Raw genomic sequence first — 25009 nt, forward strand, 5'->3', positions numbered from 1 at the left:
CTGACTTTTAACATGGTTTGAAAGTATTAACTAGACCAGTTCAAACAAAAAGAAATGTGCGGCTCTCCTCCCAGTTAGCTATAATGTTTATTGCCCTCACGAGCTTGTTTTAAAACCAGTGGGATAGATTTTCATCATTACTGCATGGATATTGGACATTGCCTATACAGGGTGCAGAAAGGGAAATCTGCCAGGGAGGGTTGCATGTTTGTAACAGAATGTACCTAATTTTCCTTCCACTAAACTAATGGAATTTGACAGAAATGCCTGCACCGTCTTGCCATCAGTAAATGGACTCATTTTGGACTCCATTTTGGACTTACCCTGATATAGGCTGGAATTTTACCATCCCAACTGCCACGGGAATTGTAGCAGGCAAGGGGCAGACCATGGAAAGGTCCGTTGACCTTGGGCGGGATTTTACAGTTTCAGGAGAGCAAGGCCATAAAATCCCACCTATGGTGTTTAGTGAATGGAGACCTAAAGAAAAGTAATAAATTGGGATAGATCTTTGTCTTCATCACCACACTCTATGAAGCATCAGTTGAATGAAAAATCTGGAGAGAAAGATTTCTTACACAACACACTGAATTTTTATTCCATTAATTGCCATTTCCGAAACCACTTCTTTGAATTAATTAGATGTCAAGATTTGCCATTAAGAAGTATTTAAATATTATTAGTTACTTTTTGTGTCTTCAGTCCTCATTATTTAAAATAAAATACTTTAAATCCCAGGTTTATTCCTGAATCTCCACGCTGGCTGATGTTAAAGGGAAGGGTACAGGAGGCTGAAGCAATACTCCGACACATTGCAAAGAAAAATGGTGTCACTCCACCAGCGGTGCTATTCAATGATTGTGAGGTACTGGCACACAATATTGTATTTATTTCCCATGTGATCTTTCAGCCCTTTAATATAGGTCTGCTATTTAATTACCAATTTTCCCATCCTTCATCTGGACCAGTTTTGTTGACCACAGGAGTGGTCTCTTTCTTGATACACAATAAACGGTGCTTGGTAATGTTCAGCTGAATTATTACATTGGCGATGAGGAAAATGTTTTTTGTCATCTTCCTCCTCCAAAAAGAACCTCCATAAGTCAAGGATCTTCTCCGGTCAGAAAAAAACCATTATGCCTCTTTTTGGGAAATTGAACCCTGTAACACCGGAGTGAAGACTGAGCCCAGTTGAATGCATGCATTACTTCCATGCTAACAACATTGAAGGAGACGAAAAACAAAAGATGATATTGTTGACAGTATAAGGGGCCCAACATTCAGTGTGATAAAAAGTCTAACCTATCTGAATGCCCTAGACTCAAAAACGTTTCATGATCTGGTAGATCTGATTTTAAAAAACACTACGACCCAACGCTTCCTTTAATCCTCCAGAGATCCCGCTTCAACATGGTTGGGAGAACTCCTGGGAAACGTGTCACTGAGTTCTTGGCTAAGTTGCAGAAATTGGTCGAATATTGCGATTTTGGACGACCTCTTAATGAAACATTGCGAAACAGATTAGTATGTGGCACAAATGACCGAACCACCCAAAAGAAGCTGTTGACAGAACCCAATTTGGATTTAAAATAAGGCATTGAAGTACATTTATCACTTGAGAATGCAGAAAAAGGGGCTCAGGAACTATAAGGAGAATCAGGCAGCAATGTCTTCCAACTAGGGGGAGGGACCCCATGTAATCAGTCCCCAATGGAGAGTGCTTGTATAAACCAGGTGTTAAAGGGCAACAAAGGAGCCCTAAAAGAGACCTGTCAGTCAAGGAGAGGATTGTAGCCCTCAAGAATATTAGAGAACATACTCCTGAAATGTGAAATTGCCAGGTAATGGATTATTGCAAGCACTGTCAAAGGACACAGCCGAGGCGACGTTTCAGGAACAGACAAAATACGTACTGCCTGGTAAAAAAGGCTGAGGCCATACCTTCCATACCATACAGGTATCCTGTTCTTCATAGTCAGAGATATGACAACTGAATCATATCATTACAATAAAAGTTGCCCCAATAATGGTAGAATTACTGAATGACTATCCCTTGAAGATGGAGGTGGACATGGGAGTTGCAGCCTCTGTTATTGACAACAAATATATGAGCATCTCCAATCTGGCACCGAACTCCTGAGGCTGGAAGATACGAAGGCCAGGCTAGCCATCTACATGGGGAAACCTTTATGCATAAAAGGCAATGGTCCCAATAACTTACAGTCGGCAATCAGTTTGTCTCCCACTCATGTTTGTCTGAGTCTGCAGACCAAGTCTTATGGGGAGAGATTGTGTCCAGCAGATCCGGCTGAACTGTTTGGAGATCTTCAGGCTAGAAGTGGGGGGACTGTATGACATTGTTAGCAGATATCCTGGCAATTTCCATGAAGGATTGGGAAAATATTCAGAGCCAAGGCCAAGATCTACATTGACAAGAAGACAAGATGATCCCGCCTATCGCCTCCATTTAGACCCAGAGCTGGGCCTTGTTATTGACGGCCTATGAGTATCTTCTAGGACACCACCTTGAAACCCAGATAGCTAATGATGCACTGAGTCACCACCCATTGCCCACAAGCCGGGCTCCTTACCTGCATTGGATGAGGTCAGGACGACCCTGAATATCTTGGAGACTTTGCCATTGTCAACAAGGCAGATCAAAGTCTGGGCTCCAAAAGATCCAACCTTATCTAAAATAAGACATGTCATCCTGCACAGGGGATTCCAAGGAACAACCTTCTGAAGAAAGGAAATCTTATCTCAGTAAGAAAGATGAGTAAGATGGTGTTGAGGCCAGGATTATTCTTCGGGGAGTCTCGAGTAATTGTTCTACCCCAAAATAACATCCAATATTAATGGAATGGCACGGTGGCACAGTGTGGATAGTACTGCTTCCTCACAGCACCAGGGACCAGGTTCAATTCCGGCCTTGGGTCACTGTCTGTGCGGAATTTGCACATTCTCCCCGTGTCTGCGTGGGTTTGCTCCAGTTTCCTCCCGCAGATGTTTAGATTAGGTGGACTGGCCATGCTAAATTGCCTCTTTGTCCAAAGATGTGCAGGTTAGGTGGATTCGCCACAGTAAATATGTGGGGTTACAGGGATAGGGCAGGGGAGAGGGGCTGGGTAAGATACTCTGTCAGAGAGTCAGTGTAGACTTGATGGGCCAAATGGCCTCTTCTGTAGTGTAGGGATTCTATAAATATAACTATCTGCCCTTCCCATTCCTGTTGGTGGAGAGTATTAAAAGGTCACCCTTTATAGTTCTACATAATTCAGAATAAAATTGCAAATTTGTTACCTCTTTCAAAAGGACGTCAGAGGCAATACAGGTTATTTTAGGCCAGTCAGTTCAGTTGTTAGTGAACTAATAGGCCAGAATTTTACCTGATCGCCTCATAGGATCGCCCCCCACCCCCCCACCCCCACCACATTACCCATCCCCGCCCCCCCCTCCCCCGACCCCCACCACCCCTCTCCAATTCCCACCCCCACTGGTGGGTTCTGAGAGGTGGGGGAGATGGGACGCGTAAAATTGCATGGATCAGATTCCCTCTGGGTTCCCTCCAACCCAAGATCACAGAGATGTTTTGATGGGCCAGACAGAGTTCCATTGGGAAACTTGTCCATGGCCCTTTCCATTGCCTGGGACATTTCCCACTGGGCCTCAATTTTTAGGCTGGCAGTAGGATGACAGTTTGGGATGGTGTTGGGCTGCCTTTGGCCTGTAGCTTTCAGAGCAGCTGCAGCCATAGCTCGAAAACACTGAGTCTTACTGTACTGGAGTTAGGTCCAAGCCAGAGGCTTGAAACCAGCATAAAGATCCACCAGTAGCAGCAGAGCTCAAGTGTTGCGGACGGTCGTCTGCCGGTCGTCTGACGCCTGCTTCTTCAATCCACAATCCCCATCGAAACTCGATAGCTCCTTGCGAAATCCGAGCCCTTGGCTTTGATCATACACTTGATCTTAGCCAAAAGGCAGTGGGGTGTGAATGGCCAGAAAATTCTGGCCCAGAGTTAAACTGGGCATTTCAGCCTTAAATGCACAAGGCTGAATGTTTTAACACTTGTTTTTTTGCACAGTAGGTCTTTGAAGTTAGAGAATGAAGCTGCTAAATTTTAATTGCTAGGGAGGTGGTTGGTTCTCCATCTGCAGTTGTTCAACCTTGATGTCTTGCATCATTGGGGTCTGATGTTGCAGTTGTATAGAACGTTGGTTCGGCCGCATTTGGAATACCGCGCCCAGTTCTGGTCGCCACACTACCAGAAGGACGTGGAGGCTTTAGAGAGAGTGCAGAGGAGGTTTACCAGGATGTTGCCTGGTATGGAAGGGCTTAGTTATGAGGAGAGATTGGGTAAACTGGGGTTGTTCTCACTGGAAAGACGGAGGAAGAGGGGTGACCTAATAGAGGTGTATAAAATTATGAAAGGCATAGATAGGGTGAACTGTGGGAAGCTTTTTCCCAGGTCAGTGGTGACGTTCACGAGGGGTCATAGGTTCAAGGTGAGGGGGGGGAGGTTTAACACGGATATCAGAAGGACGTATTTTACACAGAGGGTGGTGGGGGCCTGGAATGCGCTGCCGGGCAAGGTGGTGGAGGCGGACACACTGGGAACATTTAAGACTTATCTAGATAGCCGCATGAACGGAGTGGGAATGGAGGGATACAAAAGAATGGTCTAGTTTGGACCAGGGAGCGGCGCGGGCTTGGAGGGCCAAAGGGCCTGTTCCTGTGCTGTATTGTTCTTTGTTCTTTGTATCAGCATATGTTTCTTCCCCCTCCCAAGTCTGAGTGTCATGCTGACACAGACCAAGTCATGTGATGAGCTAGTGTCTCAGAATTCAGCACAAAATCATGTTTCATTGATGTACTTTGATTATTTGACTAACAACCGCTATAAACTAATTATAAATAAGTATCAAAATTAAACTTTCCTGCAGGGACCCCTGCAGTCCTCCAGTTCCCTTGTCCCCTTCTTCTGGCCACTGCATTGCTGTTGCTGTTCTATACTGAGTGAGGGATGGAGGTCCTGACTATAGTCAATCAATGCTCGTTAGAGCAGTATATGACATTGGGGCTGCTGAAGCTGATGGGGATGAGTCACCTCCATTCTAAAAACTCAGGCCCTACAGTCACTGGTGCAGGATGAAATATAAGCACTGGAAAACACAACAACATTCGATGAACCACAATAAAAGCAAATTACTGCGGATGCTGGAATCTGAAACCAAAAGAGAAAATGCTGGATAATCTCAGCGGGTCTGGCAGCATCTGTAAGGAGAGAAAAGAGCTGACATTTCGAGTCTAGATTGACAAAGGGTCCCTTTTGACAAAGGGTCATCTGGACTCGAAACGGCAGCTCTTTTCTCTCCTTACAGATACTGCCAGACCTGCTGAGATTTTCCAGCATTTCCTCTTTTGGAATCACAATCATCAGTTTGAGTGGATTGCTAAAAGATCAGTTATACTTGGCTGAATGAAATACTGCAGATGCAGCTTATGTCATTTCCTAAAAATATTTATTATGGTAGCAAGTGCTATGTGAGATGCTTCTGGCAAAAAAAGGACATGGGGGCTGGTTTTTCCGGCTGTGTTCACCCAAAGGTTGGAAAATCCCACCCAAGATCAACAGACCTTTGCGTGGTCTGTGTCTTTCCCACTACGATTCCTGTGGCGGGTGGGCTTGACGGGAAAATTCTGCCCAAGGAGTTAAAGGGAATTTGAGCGTGTGAATAATGAAATGGTTAAAACCTAAAACAAGAGAGGGGGAAGGGATAACAGTATTGGACAAATGCGATGAGTGGTATTCCATACGTTTCTATGTAGGGGCCCTGAAATTCCATGGGATTCTCGCATTGTTCCACTGTAAATTCAGGCAGATAACAGAAGAGCACACAGAAGGGTGGCATGGTAACACAATGGTTAGCACTGCTGCCTCACAGTGCCAGGGACCCGGGTTCAGTTCCCGGCTTGGGTGACTGGGTGGAGTTTGCACATTCTCCCTGTGTCTGTGTGGGTTTCCTCCGGGTGCTCCGGTTTCCTCCCACAGTCCAAAGGTTTGGTGAACTGGCCATGCTAAATTCTCCCTCAGTGTACCTGAACAGGCGCCGGAGTGTGGCGACTCGGGGATTTTCCCAGTAAATTCACTGCAGTGTGAATGTAGGCCTACTTGTGACTAATAAATAAACTTTATTTTTACTTTAAAAGAATAATGTACATGCTGATGAAAAGATAGTTAAGGTGGGCGATAGTGAAAACTTGTGTGGCATTCGAGGGCTCGCTTATATGTAATTTATATAGGTAGATTACCTACATAGCATCACACTGGTACTGAAATTCATATTACATTATTCATTTGTGCAACAGGCAGAACATTCTTTGGCTTGATGGCAACACTTTTCAGAGCCAAATGTGATAGCCTCAGGTGCATTCATGAGCTTGTGTACAGCGCAAAAATGATCTATCTCGTAGAATCCCTTTGATATGCCCCATTTCACCACCAAGCTTGCGTGGTGAGCAAATGGCTCAAGCCCTATTTACAAGATTGTTGATAAGGCCAATCTTATAGCGTGTACCTCTGCAGCCTCTTTCATCTGACCACACTGCATCTGGTCTTAACTTCCTTCTTGTTGGTACTGCTTCCAGGTCGGTATAACCCTAACACTTGGAGTACTGTGCTCAGTTCTGGTCGCCTCATTACCGGAAGGATGTGGAAGCCATAGAAAGGGTACAGAGGAGATTTACAAGGATGTTGCCTGGGTTGGGGAGCATGCCTTATGAGGATAGGTTGAGTGAGCTCGGCTTTTTCTCTTTGGAGAGACGAAGGATGAGGGGTGACCTGATGGAGGTGTATAAGATGTTGAGAGGTATTGATCAAGTGGATAGTCAGAGGCTTTTTCCCAGGGCTGAAATGGTTGCCACAAGAGGACACAGGTTTGAGGTGCTGGGGAGTAGGTACAGAGGAGATGTCAGGGGTAAGCTTTTCACTCAGAGGGTGGTGGGTGCGTGGAATGGGCTGCCAGCAACGGTGGTGGAGGCGGATTCGATAGAGTCTTTCAAGAGACTTTTAGATAAGTACATGGAACTTAGTAAGATAGAGGGTTACAGGTAAGCCTAGTAATCGCTAAGGTAGGGACATGTTCGGCACAACTTTGTGGGCTGAAGGGCCTGTATTGTGCTGTAGTTTTTCTATGTTTCTATGTTTCTAAACCAGAAAAACATTTCATCTCATCCGATATAGATTTCGAATGATACAATGTGAATAATAATTATCTTTGAGAATTGAGCCAGTATCATGAATGGTAATAAATAAAATGTGGGTTTTATTATGTTTCTACTGAGCCCCACTTTTCTCATCCACAGGATTTGCAGAATCTGAATAATAGGTGACAAGGGGAGGAAAGAAAGGCTACTTCAAATGTGAGAGCTTATTCTGCATTTTTTTCAAATAGGTTTTTTGCATCAACCATCCCCAACTTGAACTCATTATAATCGATAATAAAATGGATAATAATCCGTGATAACACTGACTCCTCTCTGTTTTCCTTCCAGCTTGAAGATATGAAGGCTAAAAGTAAACAATCTCATTCCATTATTCACTTGGTTAAAGCCAGTAAAATCCGAGCCATCACTATCACAAATTTTCTAGTGTGGTGAGTACTTCCTCGAATCATAGGATAATATATCACAGAAGTTGGCCATTCATCCCATCGACTCTGCACCATGGGTGGGATTTTATGGCCTTGCTCAACAGACATCTCCGTTGTCTGCTCCTTGTCCGCTCCAATCCTGTGGTTGGCGAGGTGGTAGAATTCCAGTCCAATTAGTCCCACTCCCCTGCTCTTTCCCCGTGCCCTGCAAAAATGTTCTCCTTCAGGCGAGCTGCTTTGCCCTGGATGGTGTCAAGCTTCTTGAGTGTTGTTGGAGCTGCAGCCATTTTGGCAAGTGGAGTGCGTTTCATTACACTCCTAACTTGTGCCTGGTGGACAGGCTTTGGGGAGTCAGGAGGCGAGTTACTTGCTGCATTATTGCAAGCCTTTGACCAGTTCCTGTAGCCACAATATTTATTTGGCTAGTCCAGTTCAATTTCTGGTCAATGGTCACCCCCCAGGATGTTGATAGTGGCAGATTCAGCAATGATAAAAATGTTAAAGTTTAAAGTTTATATATTCGTCACAAGTACGGCTTACATTAACACTGCAATAAAGTTACTGTGAAATTCCTCCACTGTGAGAAACCCTCCCAGCCCAAGACCCTGGACTTACCTGCTCTGGGGAGAATTGGGCCTTGGTTTTCCTCTTCTTCTGCAGTCCTGGCACTGATGCTTTCCTGGTGCTCTGGGACTGGTCGAGGTCAAGATCTCCTCCCCAATGAAGGGTGAAAGTCCCATGTGGCCCCTGTTAGTCTGCCCACAGTGCTTTATGGCTGCAGAGCAGGTCCACGTGGAGCATGTTGGCTCCATGCCCTCCCCAACCAGCTATTATTTAGTCTTTCAATCAGTACATTTAAAGGGCAAGTTAGTTGTAGGGAATGTCCACATTTTAACATTTGCATTAATGCAAAGTATGGAAAGCAGATCTGCTGTCTGCAAACTACCCCCCGCTACCTCCCAACACCCTTTGGGGGAAAATGCTAGGTAGATCAAGTGAGAGAGCAAGAAAGTCCGAATAGAACTATATGGAAGAGGTATTGGGGGAGGAAAGTTTAAAAACACTTTATGAGAGGGTTTTACTTATTTGTTAACAGGATGATTCTATCAAGCGTATATTTTGGCTTGTCTTTGAACACACCCAACCTCTATGGCGATGATTATCTGAACTGCTTCTTCTCTGCTGCCATTGAAGTCCCAGCTTACGTAGTAACATGGTTTTTCCTGCAGAGGCTTTCCCGAAGGTTCAGCCTCTCAGGTTCAATTTCCCTTGCTGGAATTGTCCTTTTCTTCACCCAGCTCATACCTTCAAGTAAGTTTTTACAGTGCAACTAAAATGATCATAATCTGGTTTGGTTGAATATTTTATCTGCATGCTGCATTTCAGAGATTTTAGCGTTCTAGCACGCTGTTCTTCACACTGTGAAAACCCAGCGCAGTTTCACTGATCTTAGCTGTGTTGTAAGGATGAGATGCTGGGAGGAGAAGAGTGAGGGAGGGAAACTGGTGAATGTGAAAGCCTAGTCCAGTTGTGTAACCTCATACTACACTCAATACGTATATTTGCAGATGAGCTGACATGTCTAACCATCTTCTCACCCAGAGTTATACAGAACTCTGGGAGGCGATGACCCAGTGGCACGTTGGGTCCATTCATTCGTTTGAATAGACAAGGGGACAGCACTAGTATGAGTTTTAAAATGGTTTTCTTTTATTGAACCGAACTTAAATGTAATTGTGCATAGACAGATATATCTTAAAATGAAGTCTTTGCATAGACTGAAGCAAACAGGGCTATGCATGCACAGGATCCCTCATGGTATTATCCCTAGACATTTAACCCAGAAACTCAGCGAATGTTCTGGGGAGAAAAACAAATTACTGCAGATGCTGGAATCTGAAACCAAAAGAGAAAATGCTGGAAAATCTCAGCAGGTCTGACAGCATCTGTAAGGAGAGGAAAGAGCTGGCATTTCGAGTCCAGATTACCCTTTTTGGTCAAACTTCCAACCGGTTCTCAACACTTTTATTTCCTATTTTTAGCTTTGAGGTGAATATCTACTCGCATAATCTCTTCATCATAAAGGTTCAGTTCCTTTCACCATGATGACTGAGCCCATCTCTGTCCCAATCTCAGTTCTTTTGTTGCTGAAACCTTCATTCAAACATGATTACTGCACTATTATCCAGTCCAGCCCACACATTGGGTGTGCAAGTCCACAGATCTTTGAAGGTGACGTCACAGGTGGAGAAGGTGGTGAAGAAGGCATATGGCATGCTTGCCTTTATAGGACGGGGCATAGAGTATAAAAGTTGGGGTCTGATGTTGCAGATGTATAGAACGTTGGTTCGGCCGCATTTGGAATACTGCGTCCAGTTCTGGTCGCCACACTACCAGAAGGACGTGGAGGCTTTGGAGAGAGTACAGAGGAGGTTTACCAGGATGTTGCCTGGTATGGAGGGGCTTGGTTATGAGGAGAGATTGGGGAAATTGGGGTTGTTCTCCTTGGAAAGACGGAGGATGAGGGGAGACTTAATAGAGGTGTATAAAATTATGAAAGGCATAGATAGGGTGAACGGTGGGAAGCTTTTCCCCGGGTCGGTGGTGACGTTCACGAGGGGTCATAGGTTCAAGGTGAAGGGGGGGAGGTTTAACACAGATATCAGAAGGACATATTTCACACAGAGGGTCGTGGGGGCCTGGAATGTGTTGCCGGGCAAGGTGGTGGAGGCGGACACACTGGGAACGTTTAAGACTTATCTAGACAGCTATATGAACGGAGTGGGAATGGAGGGATACAAAAGAGTGGTCTAGTTTGGACCAGGGAGCGGCGCGGGCTAATTGTTCCTGGTTTCTCGTTTCAAGGCTTCATTCTACGATCATCTTGCTGGTGCCAGTACAGAGTGAGACTGCGGATAGTTGGGAACCTGTCTCGGGGGCAGGGAATTCATATGGTGTTCGTGGAAGTGGAAATGACTAGGGTTGGGAAGCATTTTCCGATCTGGGCCATTGTGATCTCCTGGACTCGTTTCGATCGCCTCAGGGGGTCGGAGAGGAATTTCCCAGATTTTTTTTCCCCATATTGGCCCTGGGGTTTTTCACTCTGGGTTTTCGCCTCTCCCTGGAGATCACATGGTCTGGAATGGGGGGGTGGGGGTAAGTTAATAGGTTGTAATGAACAAAGCATCGTAGCTGTGAGGGACAGCTCGGTGGATAGGATATTGGTATGTAGATAGGCTGGAAAATTGGGCGGGGATCCTGGATTCAGGATTCAATCCTGGACCGGGGAGCGGCGCGGGCTTGGAGGGCCGAAGGGCCTGTTCCTGTGCTGTATTGTTCTTTGTTCTTTGTTCTTTGTTCAGTCCCCTCCTCACTTTGAGCTTGAGCTCATCCAGAACTTTACTGTTTAAATGCTATTCCAAACCAGTGCTCATTCATCTATCACCTCACTCAGCCTGCGGTCTCCAATGTCTCACAATTAAAAATTTCATCTTTGACATTGAATCCCTCTATCGTTCATCCTTCCCTAATGCTATGACCATCCCCTGCTCCAAAAGATCACCTTTCACCTTACCACAACCTCTTCAGTCTACCAATGATGGCTACGTATTCAGCAACTGAGGCCTAACATTCCGACAATTCCTCTCTGAATCCTTTGCTAATACCCTCCTTAAAACCTGCATCTTTGACCCGCTGTAATGTCACGCTTCTGAATCACTTTTTCCTCAGCTCCGTGTCAATTTTTAAAAATGTCTCGGTCAAGGAGCTTGAGGCTTTCTCCTTAGAAAGTGTTTATCAATGTAAGTTGTTTTTTGTTGTTTTTGAAACAGTGACCAAAATGGATGAGATGCCTGTATTCAATGCACATCACTTGTATCAGCCCAATTATTTTAACACCAACATTCTGCTTAATCAATGTCTGCCTTCAGTGTTGAATCCCATCCATGAGTAATACATCATTGGAAAATGCGGATTATGTGTTTCTGTCCATTAATTTTGATTGATGGGGAGCATCATTATCAATTTACAATATGTACTACTAGTTGATGGGGGGTTCCTGTTAGATGGACGCATTTGAAAAATCAGCTGAGATGTTGCGTGTGTGACAGGATTATACAGCCAGGCACTTGTAAACCAATGGACCTTCCACCATGTTTACTGGTACATGTATTTTTTCTAGCCCTTTCAGTACTTTCCACTGTGCTGGTGATGATTGGAAAATTTGGGATTTCAAGTGCCTACTCCATCATTTATATCTATTGTGCTGAGCTGTATGCGACCACAGTAAGAAACATGGGTGTCGGAATTAGCACAACAGCCTCCAGGCTGGGCAGCATCCTCTCACCTTACATTTTTTATCTTGGTAAGTTATTGGTTTAAGTTCTACAAGGAGATAGAATTCTTGCACTGACCTGATACCCACAGACCATTCTTAAATCCACACCATTCATGCTTTGATTTGATTTGATTTAGTGTTTGGGTACGGTGAAAAGTATTTTTTCTTTTCATGACTCAGCATTTGGAAGGCAGTGGTATAATCAGACAAAGTCAGCATGGATTTACAAAAGGGGAATCATGCTTGACGAATCTATTGAAATTCTTTGAGGATGTAACTAGTAGAGTTGGCCAAGGAGAACCAGTGGATGTGGTTTATTTAGTCTTTCAGAAGGTTTTCGACAAAGTCTCACATCACAGATTACTATGTAAAGTTAAAGCACATGGGATTGCAGGTAATGTCTTGAGATGGATAGAAAGCTGGTTAGGAAATAGGAAGCAAACAGTTGGCAATCTTTCCCTGATTGGCAGTCTGTGACTAATGTGGTTCTGCAGGGTTCTGTGCTAGGACCCCAACTGTTCATATTATATATTAATGATTTGGAAGAGGGAACTGAATGTATTATGTCCAAATTGAGTGGGAGGGTGAGCTGTGAGGTGATGCAGAGATGCTTCAGCATGATTTGGACAGGCTGAGTGTGTGGGCATATGCATGGCAGATGCAGTATAATGTGGATAAATGTGCATCCTTATCTGAAGAAGGATGTCCTTGTTATAGAGGGAGGACAGCGAAGGGTTACCAGGCTGATCCCTCGGATGGCAGATCTGTCATATGAAGAGAGATTAAGTTGGTTAGGATTATATTCACATGAGTTCAGAAGAGTGAGAGGAGATCTCATAGAAACATATAAAATTCTAACAGGGTTAGACAGGGTAGATTCAAAAAGAATGTTCCCAATGGTGGGGGAATCCAGAACTAGGGGTCATAGTTTGAGGATACCTTTAGAACTGAGGTGAGGAGAAATTTCTTCTTGTCATCAATTTTTGGCATATTATTTATGTCTTCTACTGTGAAGGCCGACACAAAATACCTGTTCAATGCCTCGACCATTTCCTCATTTCCTGTCATTAAATTCCTCTTCTCATCCTCCAAAGGACCCAATGTTTGCCTTAGCCACTCTTTTTCGTTTTATATATTTGTAGAAAATATCAGATCAAATAAAAGCATTTTGGTTTGAGTCTTTGCAACCCACTTATCCCAATGTTCAGCCTTCCACACACACTGTTCCCTTTTAAGATAAACATTCATTCGATGTCAACCTCAGTGCAACTTGTTTCCTTGTATGTTGTCAGTGAAATGTGTGTAATTCTTTATTCAATGTATGGGTGAATCCTCAACTCATAGTGCTCAAGGGATAGCAATGGCTGAGGCGCATCAGCAATGTGACTCTCTGCACATCTGGGTTTCCTAACTGATAGTATCCCAAATCAAGACATGCGCATTAGAAAAAGAGCCCTACACTCGTCCTCAATTCCTTTGGGGAGTGTTTGCATCATCGAGCCTTGACTCCCATCGCTGTTCTTCTTGCTGGAAGTTAAGTTGACAGAATGAGTATATTAGTAGGACATCAATGACCGTAGCTAAGATCTGACCTTAGTGAGTCATGAGCTCTCAAGGCCCAAGTGTGAATGCAGGACCCACCCTCTCAGCAATAGTTCAGCTATTCCCTCAGAAGTCACAAAATGGCTTGGAGGGCTAGAGGAGATGTCTCCTGATGATCAGACTCAGTTTTACTCCTCCTGGAACCTGTCAGCTATGAGAGTATCACAGGCTCACCTCCCACATCTCCCCTCCTCCATGTCATCAGCGCACTCATGTTGTCCTTCTGCTGCCCTCTGGGCTTTCTGCACCTCCTCATCTTCATCCCCCAAGGAGGTCTCCTCTATTTCCATGTCACCTCATTTTAGGTTTTCCTAGTGATGCCTCAAGCATGGTCTCCTATACTCCTAACTGAACAGGGCTGACCCCTGGCTTGATGGTAAGAGTAGGTGCAGGCTTGATGGGCCAAATTGCCTCCTTCTACACTGTAGCAATTCAATGGATTCTATGTACGTGTGAAATGTATATTGGTGAGGACAAGGTCAGATGGATTTTTGCCGATTGTTGACTCTACCTCACAACCAGGGTGGCATCAATGTACACGTGGGACTGACCTTGTCCCTCAGGATGATACTCGCTCTGGTCCAGTAGTGAAATCAAAAATGGGACTTGTTGTGAGCTAACATGCAGGTAACAGAGTTTGGGTTGCCATTGTCCTGGTGTACAGAACATTCTGTAAAATATCTGAAACATTGGGCATGATTTACTAAGCCCCTCTTGCCAGTGAGATTTTCTGGTCCTATTGAAGTCAACAGAGTTTTTTGATTTGATTTGATTTGTTATTGTCACGTATATTAGCATACAGTGAAAAGTATTGTTTCTTGTATGCTATACAGACAAAGCATACCGTTCATAGAGAAGGAAGGAGGGAGTGCAGAATGTCGTGTTACAGTCATAGTTAGGGTGTAGAGAAAGATCAATTTAGTGCAAGGTAGGCCCACTCAAAAGACTGATGGCAGCAGGGAAGAAGCTGTTCTTGAATCGGTTGGCACGTGACCTCAGATTTTTATATCTTTTTCCCGACGGAAGAAGGTGGAAGAGAGAATGTCCGGGGTGAAAGGGGTCCTTAATTATGCTGGCTGCTTTTCCAAGGCAGTGGAAATTGTAGACAGAGTCAATGAATGGGAGGCTGGTTTGCATGATGGACTGGGCTTCATTCACCATCCTTTGTAGTTCCTTGCGGTCTTGGGCAGAGCAGGAGCCATACCAAGCTGTGACACAACTGGAAATAATGCTTTCTATGGTACATCTATAAAAGTTGGAGAGAATGTTAGAATTTTGGCTGGCCTGCCGCATCAGTCACGTCAGGACCCACCATACCAGACCCAGGATTGCAATATGGACTGCAACATGGAATGAAAGGTCACAGTTTTGTCATTGCTCATGCAATAAATACTTATTGAGTCATGTCAGGTGGTTATTGCCCAATGGCCCTGTGATCCTTGTGCTGTCTATGGCTTTACTTTGAAGTTCTTACAGGCAATTTATTTTTCACATATTATTATTTTCACAGGTTCTTATCATGAATTTCTGCCTTTTATTCTGATGGGAAGTTTGGCTGTGTCATCAGCAATCCTGGTCTTGTTTCTGCCTGAAACTATCAACGTTCCTCTCCCAGACACCATTGACCAGATGCAGACAATGAAGGGGTAAATGTGAATTGTCTTTTCGATTAAATCTTCTCAGAAAAAAATTTTGCTCTGAACTGAAACCATCATTTACATGATTAATGTAGAACTTGTCCCAAAATGCTTCACTGAGGCAAAAAAAAACAAACTCCAATCCTTGGTGAGAGAGTGAGAAGAGGTTGTCAAACGCCTGACTGAAGATGTGTGTTTGAAATAGAGGGAGGGAGGCAGAGAGCTGGAGATCTTTGGATATTTCCAAAGAGCACTGCTACAGTAGCTGGAGGCACTGACATGGAAGATAGATCAGGGGAAATGGCGATGAGGCCAGATTCAGAGGATCAGGGATTAGGGAAAGTTGTTTGCAGAAGGCTGTAGAGGTGAGGTGAAATTAGGTTATGAAGCATTTTGTAGCGAGAATGAGAGTTTTAATTTAAATTCAGTGAGGGGTAAGAACTCAGCCGGGATGAGAGGTGCTGGATAGTTGGAACTTAATGAAACATTGGATGAAAATGGAAGAGCTTAAGATGATTTGAAGTTTATGGGAGATGGGCATTGGAAAAGATGCATGTACCGAAGGTAAGATGATATTGGTGAAATATAGGTGAAAGCAAGCAATGCTGTGGAAGTTGAAACATGTATGGAATTAAATGCAGTCTACAGCATGGAAAGAGAATTTCCAGCCTAAAGCCAGCATTTATACTGCTAACCCTCGCACCCATCTTCCTCTAATCCTCTCAGCATATTCTTCTGTTCCACTCTCCTTCATGTACCTCTCTCACAACCTCTTGAATGCATTAGTGCTGTTTGCTTCAGCTACTCCATGTGGTAGTGAGTTCCACATTCTTACCACTCTTTGAGTAAAAAGGGTTCCCCTGCAGTAATAATGGGCAGTTTATAGTATCTGAAACTTGGGCCTGAATTTTACATTCTGAGGTCGGACACCCATTCGACCTGATTGAACATAAAATAGCATCAAAAGGCCTTGGGCTTGTGTCCCCCTGAAGAGATTTCAAGAAGCTTGTATTTGCCACAAAGAGAAATGTACTTTTCAAGCCACTGAGGTAACTTATGTGTAGATGCACAAGGATTACATCCCAATAGAAGACAAGGTCAAGGGCAGAAAGGAGGTGCCAGCTCCCTCGAACACGTCTGAGCTCAAGTCATTTTTAGGAATTATTAATTACTTTGGGTGTTTTTTTTACCAAACTTATCAATGTTATTGGTCCCCTTGCATATTCTGCTAAAGGAACACCAATGTTGATCTTGGAATACTCCCCAGATAGAAGCTTTCAGCAGAGTAAAACTTTTGTCAAATTCTTCAAACTTATTAGTACATTTCAACATTTCCAAGGAACTGGTGTAGCCCTGCGATGCCTCTCCATGTGGCATTGGTGCGGTTTTGTCCCATGAGATGGACGACTGATCTGAAAGGCCAATAGGCTATATGTCAAGAACCCTCTCAGAGACTGAAAAAGGCTACTCACAAACTGAGAAAGAAGGAATTTCAATAGGTTTTGGTGCCAAGAAATTCCACCGGTGTTTATATGGCAGGCACTTTACCATTGTTTCTGACCACAAATTGCTCTTGAGTCTTTTTAAAGAAGACAAGGCTATTCCACCAATCGTATTGGCAAGAATTCAATGTTGGGCATTAATTCTGTCCACCTACGAATATACATTCAAGCACCAACCTGGAACTCACATAGTGAATGTAGAATCACTTAGCCGCCTACCTTTACAAGACAGTGTTACAGCTGCTCCAGTACCACAGGAAATTGTCATGGCAAGAATATTGAATGATTTAAAATAATGGGCAAAAGGAACAGAATCACAGATTCATAGAAACCCTACAGTACAGAAAGAGGCCATTCGGCCCATCGAGTCTGCACCGACCACAATCCAACCCAGGCCCTACCCCCATATCCCTACATATTTTACCCACTAATCCCTCTAATCTACATATCCCAGGACACTAAGGGGAAATTTTAGCATGGCCAATCAACCTAACCCGCACATCTTTGGACTGTGGGAGGAAACCGGAGCACCCGGAGGAAACCCACACAGACACGAGGAGAATGTGCAAACTCCACACAGAAATTATGTGAGGAAGAATGTTTTCACCCAGAGGGCGCTTGGAGTTAGGAATGAACTTCCTGTGAGGGTGATGGAAGTGGTTTCTGTTGAGATACTCAAAAGGTTTTGCTATCTGAAATGAACGAGTGTACACGATAAGACAGGACAGTGGCACTAGGTAGAATGTTCTTTCACAGAACCAGTACAGACTGTTTAAAAATTCTTTCATAGGTATCGATGGCTGGACCAGCAATTATTGCCTATCCCTAATTGCCCTTGAACTGAGTGGCTTGCTAAGCCACTTCAGAGGGCATTTTTTTTAAACAATCAGTCACATTGCTGTGGATCTGGAGTCACATGTAGGCCAGAACCGGGTAAGGATGGCAGGTCTCCTTCCCTAAAGGACATGAGTGAACCAGATGGGGTTTTTATGACAATTGACAATGGTTTCATGGTCATCAGTAGACTTTTTAATTCTAGATTTTATTTATTGAATTCAAATTGCACCAGCTGGTAGGATTTGAACCCAGGTCCACAGAGCATGGCCTTGGATTTCTGGATTGCTAATCCCCTGACAATATCACCACTGTGATTATTACTAACCATATGATTACACTACCTGCCTAACCCACTTTCCACTTCATTTGTCCATTTATTATTGAATGCAAATAGTTTGGCTTGTTCCCCCTGTCCACTGAGTTGAGATTGCCTTTTCTGATTGACCTGAGCTTGATTGAAAGATGTCAATCCCACAGATACAAAGTTTACATCACCATCTTCAGGGACATCCCAGCACACAGCAATCTGTTGCATTGGTACATGAGCAAAAGCTGTTATCATATCAGCTCATACCAAACCTTTTTGAATTATGGAAATGAAAACAATCTGGTATGAAATAAACAAATGTATCCACCCTGTGAAACATGACAGGAAATGATAATAATGATTTGATTCGATTGCAGGTTCAAATGGAGAAATAAGGACAAAAATCACATTCAATTTTACGTCAATGGAACAAGTAGAGAAGAGAACATGGTGGTCTGTAAAAAGGAGGAAATTTAACCCAGCGTTGACCCCGGATCAGCAGCAATGGAGAAATGGACAAGCCGTAGTTTCTTTCCAATTTACGTAGCAGACGAGCAGCATGTCCTATTGAAATATACTTGGCCACCGAGATACTCAGGGATTGCTGTCAGGTGCAAGATAAATGGGATGCTGCACTATTTTAGTTTCCTACATTTTCTCACTTTCATTCAGAATCAGGAATATATTCTCATGGAAAACGGTGCCACAGTTTGGACAACAGGTGTATTATGGGGTGGATGTACATTTGGACAACAATCAATGGAGCAGGCAGGATGACTGATCACCCACATCAGCAGTGAGGAAGAGACCGCAGATTTGAAGTGTTCACCTCATTAACATCCGGTAGCGACGTTGTGGAATACAGAAGGGTGTTAATAATGGGCTTCCCTGTCCACTAGCAAGATTCTGGGAGTTGGGCCACAATCACATAGTATGGGGTCCCAGGGCAACATCAGCTCAGAATATTTTTGTAGAACCGGGAGGAGTTTTCCTACTCCTCTGTATCCAACAAAAATAATAACAGACTTACCTTGGCTGGAACTCATTGGTTCCGGTCTGCACTGAACTGTATGTGCACAGCACATGCTGTGGCCAGTTGCAATCTAAAATGGCAATCATGGTCCGAGGAAACCCGATTTTCGTATAAGTGGAGCATACTGCCTAAAACAAGAGCAAGATTTGGGCACCCAATACTCGGCTCTTGTCCAAATGTCACCAATCTCTTCACTGTTGCTAGCAAGGCAGTAAGAATACCAATCCTCTTTCGCGTACATCACTAACCTGTTGGCACCAGCCAATAGAAGTGAAAATTGACCCCAAATGGATCATCACCTGCCTCTGGTTTCTCTCCCAAAGAAGCAATTCTGCCAAAGACCATGAACCAAACAGTAGCATCAAGCCAGCCCTTTCCTTTCAATCTGATTCTGAGAGCCATTGCTGTATTCCTGCTCCATTGCTCCAACTTGTACCCAAGCTCTCTCTGCTGGTGTAGTATGGAAAATAATTCATCAAGTTAGGGAAAAGAGATTTAAGTTCAGCAGTGAGAGGAGCAGCTAGCATTGAGAGAGAAATTTATCCTTTAAATAACACAATCTTGAAGAAATGAAGTAGTGGAAAAATATTCTGACTGAAATGATAAAAAATATAAAAGATTGCATTTGAGGCCGAAGATATGTAGGTGAAATACCAGGTGGAGAAGAAATAGTTTAATTCAACTGAAGTTTTCATCTTTCGCTCGTCAGGACAAGCACAAGAATGCCAAACTTCAAACAACCACACAATGCACACTACTGGAGAAAAGATTGCTGATTGGTTGGTAAGTCAACTCTACTTGGCTGAGGCTTGCATTGGAAAAATCTACTGGGAACTAAATGCTTATCTAGTCCTGGATAACTTAAAAAATAAATAAGATTTTTAACATCTTTCTTTTGCTGTTTCTTCAACCCGCACTTGCATAATCCAAAACAAAACATATGTGGATGTGATTCCACAATTGGGCAGCACTGGCTGACTAATCCTGAGTGTGCAAGTAGCTACACTACCAACCAATTTAAGATAATCAGTCAAGGTCAAACTGTGGCTAAAGCAACACATTTTTATTTTTGGAGAACCCATTCTCTGAAAACAAAAGGATTTTTTTCAAGCCTTGCACTTTTTTGATTTTCTTGGGGAGCCTATAGTTTCCCATTGATATCTCCACATCAATGCCTCAGCCAATTAAAATCAACTTGTCAACTAATCAGCGCGTTTTTCTCTTGAGGTATAAATTGTTGCAATTGTTTGAAAATTAGCATTCTTGTGTTTGTCCTGATGAGTGTAAGATAAAAAACTTCAGCAAGACTGAAGTTCTGCACTATCAGGTGACTATTTAATAATTAGTAATTATTTTATACGTGGTCCAAATTATGAACATGTATTTATGTTGCCTTTTTGAACATAAGTCATACTCTAGAACAAGATCTTGAAATATGTCTACCATCATAGTTTTATTATCAATTGTGAATGCAGTCATTGCTAGGTTTTTATCAGGCTGATGGGGGTCTGGTTGAACACTGGAATCCCTTGGAAATCCACTGTCAGTGTTGTGGGGGAGGCCCGATGGAATGAAGTACCCTTCAGGCACTTAATTGACTACTGTTGGGCTTTCTCCACATTTAAGACCATAAGACCATAAGACATAGGAGCGGAAGTAAGGCCATTCGGCCCATCGAGTCCACTCCACCATTCAATCATGGTTGATTTCAACTCCATTTACCCGCTCTCTCCCCATAGCCCTTAATTCCTCGAGAAATCAAGAATTTATCAATTTCTGTCTTGAAGACGCTCAACGTCTCGGCCTCCACAGCCCTCTGTGGCAATGAATTCCACAGACCCACCACTCTCTGGCTGAAGAAATTTCTCCTCATCTCTGTTCTAAAGTGACTCCCTTTTATTCTAAGGCTGTGCCCCCGCGTCCTAGTCTCCCCTGTTAATGGAAACAACTTCCCTACGTCCATCCTATCTAAGCCGTTCATTATCTTGTAAGTTTCTATCAGATCTCCCCTCAACCTCCTAAACTCCAATGAATATAATCCCACGATCCTCAGACGTTCATCGTATGTCAGGCCTACCATTCCTGGGATCATCCGTGTGAATCTCCGCTGGACCCGCTCCAGTGCCAGTATGTCCTTCCTGAGGTGTGGGGCCCAAAATTGCTCACAGTACTCCAAATGGGGCCTAACTTTGAGGTCCCCAGTGGCGTAAGTCCCACTGTCAAGTGCTTCCAGCCAGTCAGAAGCCAGCAGTTGGTCACTGTTGGCAGCATTGCACCCAGTTGAGGTCCAAGATCAACATGGATAGTGAATATTGCAATTATGGATTGATGAGTATGAGTAATTAGGCTGTAATGGAGAATTAGGGTTAATTGAAATTGTAGGATTTAGATGTGAGTTTATGGAATTTTTGGAAACTTTCTAATTTTATTTGGTTTTTAACTTCCTTTATTAACATGGGTCAATATGGCGCTAATGACAATTGAAATGATATTAATGGGAAGCCTCAGGGAATTATTAAATTAATATTCTTGCACAATTCATGGGTTGGTTCAAATGCAGGTTTGGATGATGGAACAGGTTGTTTGGGCTCAAAAGCTATAAGTCAGTGTTGACCAACACTAAGTTAAATAGTACGGCAAGTTGCAAAGGCACTTTGATAGATTAAGTGATTGGGAAAAATGCGGCAAATGGAATTGGGTGTGAAGTTGTGTGCAGCCAACAACGATACGTCCAAGAAAGATCTAAGTGACAGTCATACCATGAGAACTGTGGAAGAGTATTATAGGGGTTTAAATACAAAAAATCAAAAACCGGTTCAAAAAAGTCAGGACAAAAGGAATTACTAATTACTAATAGTAATTTTCTTTGTATTTTAGGAGATGTACGAGGCAAGTTTTTTACACAGAGAGTGGTGGGTGCTGGAACTCACTGCCGGGGGAGGTAATGAAGCAGATACGATAGTGAGTTTTAAGGGGCGTCTGGACAAATACATGAATAGGATGGGAATAGAGGGATATGGTCCCCGGAAGGGTAGGGAGTTTTAGTTCAGTTGGGCAGCATGGTCGGTGCAGGCTTGGAGGGCCGAAGGGCCTGTTCCTGTGCTGTAATTTTCTTTGTTCTTTAGAATATTAGCTTTTATTTCAAAGGAGCTGGAATTACATAGGCTATGGCTACGTAAAGCTATGGTTGCATCCCATCTGTAAGATGAAAGTCCTATTGTGTGCAGTTCTGGTCACCTCACTATAAGAAGGATGTGGAAGTGCTGGAAAGAGTGCAGAGGAGATTTACCAGGATGCTGCCTGGTTTGGAGGGTAGGTCTTATGAGGAAAGGTTGAGGGAGCTAGGGCTGTTCTCTCTGGAGCGGAGGAGGCTGAGGGGAGACTTAATAGAGGTTTATAAAATGATGAAGGGGATAGATAGAGTGAACGTTCAAAGACTATTTCCTCGGGTGGATGGAGCTATTACAAGGGGGCATAACTATAGGGTTCATGGTGGGAGATATAGGAAGGATATCAGAGGTAGGTTCTTTACACAGAGAGTGGTTGGGGTGTGGAATGGACTGCCTTCAGTGATAGTGGAGTCAGACACTGTAGGAACATTTAAGCGGTTATTGGATAGGCACATGGAGCACACCAGGATGATAAGGAGTGGGATAGCTTGATCTTGGTTTCAGCTAAAGCTCGGCACAACATCATGGGCCGAAGGGCCTGTTCTGTGCTGTACTGTTCTATGTTTTCTAGGCAGGTGAGGAAGTATATATTGCCTTTCGAGGGCATGCAGTGCAGATTGATGAACCCAGAGCGAAGTGTTAAAGTATAAGGACAGGTTGTATAGCCTAGGCTTGTATTCCCTCACAAACGGAAGATGAAACAGTGATCAAATTGAGGTGCTTAAAATGACTGAAGAATTTGATAGTGCATCCAGGGAAATGCATTCTTACGTTAGGGAAATCCAGAACAAGGGAGCATAGCTTCAAAATTAGAGCCAGGGGTAATGTCTTCACACAAAAGAGGAGGAAAACTGAAAGCTTCTTCCACTACACCACAGCTCCGCCCCCAAAGAAAATAAAATGGTGTCGAAGCGAGGACAATTGAAAATTTTTAAAATGAAGATTGATATAATTTTGTCAGGCAAGAATATTAAAATCGTGTGGAACCGAGATAGGTAAACAGAGTTAAGCTATAGATCAGTCATAATATGATTGAATGGCTAGAATTCAAGAGACTTAATGGTCTGTTTCTAATAATATATTATTTTAAAGCAAAATTATCTGATTCCTGCAACCATAATAGTGTGCTCCAACTTACCTACTCATAAGTGAATTCACCTCGTGTATGAATAGATTCAATTCAAATACATATGGTTTACCAATAAATGAAATCCGACTCAAATTAAATTAAGCACCGCACAGAGATGTATCTATCTTTCTTTCATATGTGCTAAGTTATTGCTGAAGTGTTGGTAACTCTGTAAGTGCTATTCTTATTCATTTCATTCCAATTCTTTGTTTATCCACAGATATGCTTTTGGAAATTTTCAATCCACTATTGTTGAATCCCATGTGGTAGCACAAACCATTCTTTCTGTTCCCGTAGTAATACACTGCACAGATTTGGTTAACTCACTGGAAAGGAATGAGTTAGTGAAGGACATGTTGACTGAGCTCGTGGTAAAATCCATTGAGTTGTAGCTGAAAGATCTCAGCTGCAATTGAATGTTCATTACTGACATGTCTCAGCATTAGATTTGTCCATGTCGGCAGACAATCCCCCTGCCTCCCCCCACCCCCCACCCTGTTCCTCGTCTGAACCCCCCTTCCACCCCGCTACAACATACGAGTGAAACCAGCAGTTCATGATGACTCGTCACCTACCCACCACACTAACCCAGGTATGTTTCCCAGTGTAAGGGTTCTCCAAGAAGGCCATGGTCCAGGAGCAGAAGGCAGCCTCAGGAACGATCATTGCAATACTTGGCTGCCTTCCCCCTTTTGACTCCAACTCTTCCCCAGTTCTCACCCAGTTTCTTCACACCCCATCCCTGAAGGCTTTGCCACTGTGGCCCCAATTCTCCCAAAAAAAACGAAGTGCCCAACCGATGGGAAAACGGGAGTATTTCCCGCCTGTTTTTTGAGCATACTTACCAGAATGAATCTCCAACACTTTGAGCAATGCAGAGAGCCACAGCATGATTCACTCTGATAAGTAAGGGGTGAGGCCTATTCCTGTCCAAGACACCGACAGCATGGTGCTGAGTGGGCCATTGCGCATGTGCCAAACTGTCAATGCAGAGATCGGCACATGGACTCTGCACCCCCCACCCCTCCCCACCCCCCCCATTGCCAGCCTCACAATCTTGGCCTACCAGACCTCCCCGGGCCAGCCCAGATCTCCGTCCCCACCCCCCTCAGCCCAGATCTCCCCCCTCTCAGACAGCTCCGATCTCCCCACCCCAGCCAGCCCAACCCATCCTCCCACCCCGATGACCAGACCCGACAACCCCCACCGGGATGATCAGGCCCAAACCCGCCCTCTGGCCAGCCCCAATTGCCTTCCTCCCTCCCCACCAGTCCCACTTGCAGAGTGGCAGCAGGTCTCCCCCACCAATTGCCCCCCATAGACCCTTGCTCCAAGTATGCCCCACCCCCTTTGACCTTGCCTTTTTGGCAATGTCCAATAGTCAGTGGACAATGCCAAGGTGCCTGGTGGGCAGTGCCAGTTTGACGCTTGGGCAGTGCCAGGGTGCCAGGCTGGCATTGTCTGGCTGGCACTGCCCAAGGGGTACCCCCTTGCCCCTGACCTCCTGGGATGGCCTCAATGGTCTATTTTCCCCACCAGTGGGGTGAGTACGCCTGTTCCCCATCAGTGGGGAGCAGTCGCAAACCCTGCTGGAGGGAACCACCCCCGGCAGTGAGGGGGAGACGCTAGCAGGTCCAGAAAATCATCAATTTCCATGTGATAATCAGTGTGGAGCTGATTGCACTCCAAAAAATGCTTCGGAGTCATCACTAAAGGCCCCCCGCTTTTGTTTCCCAGCCCACTGCACTGCTCAAGCAGCGCAGCAGGCTGGGAGAATCCCGGACAAGATGTTTTTGTGTTTGTTTTT

The 25009-nt window shown here is 44.1% G+C and overlaps 1 protein-coding gene across 1 annotated transcript in view; it reads left to right on the forward strand.

Moving 5' to 3' along the window:
* The window catches only part of LOC144505068 (organic cation/carnitine transporter 2-like), a 38738-nt gene extending 20391 nt beyond the window's left edge, over window positions 1–18347 (forward strand). Inside the window, exons 5-10 of the mRNA XM_078230816.1 lie at window positions 739–865; window positions 7552–7652; window positions 8746–8960; window positions 11830–12012; window positions 15098–15233; window positions 18248–18347. Coding sequence (XP_078086942.1) covers window positions 739–865; window positions 7552–7652; window positions 8746–8960; window positions 11830–12012; window positions 15098–15233; window positions 18248–18347 — 862 coding nt within the window. The remainder of the gene's footprint in view (window positions 1–738; window positions 866–7551; window positions 7653–8745; window positions 8961–11829; window positions 12013–15097; window positions 15234–18247) is intronic.
* The last annotated feature ends 6662 nt before the right edge of the window (window positions 18348–25009 follow it).

Source organism: Mustelus asterias, chromosome 16, assembly GCF_964213995.1.
Source record: "Mustelus asterias chromosome 16, sMusAst1.hap1.1, whole genome shotgun sequence".
Classification (NCBI taxonomy): domain Eukaryota; kingdom Metazoa; phylum Chordata; class Chondrichthyes; order Carcharhiniformes; family Triakidae; genus Mustelus; species Mustelus asterias.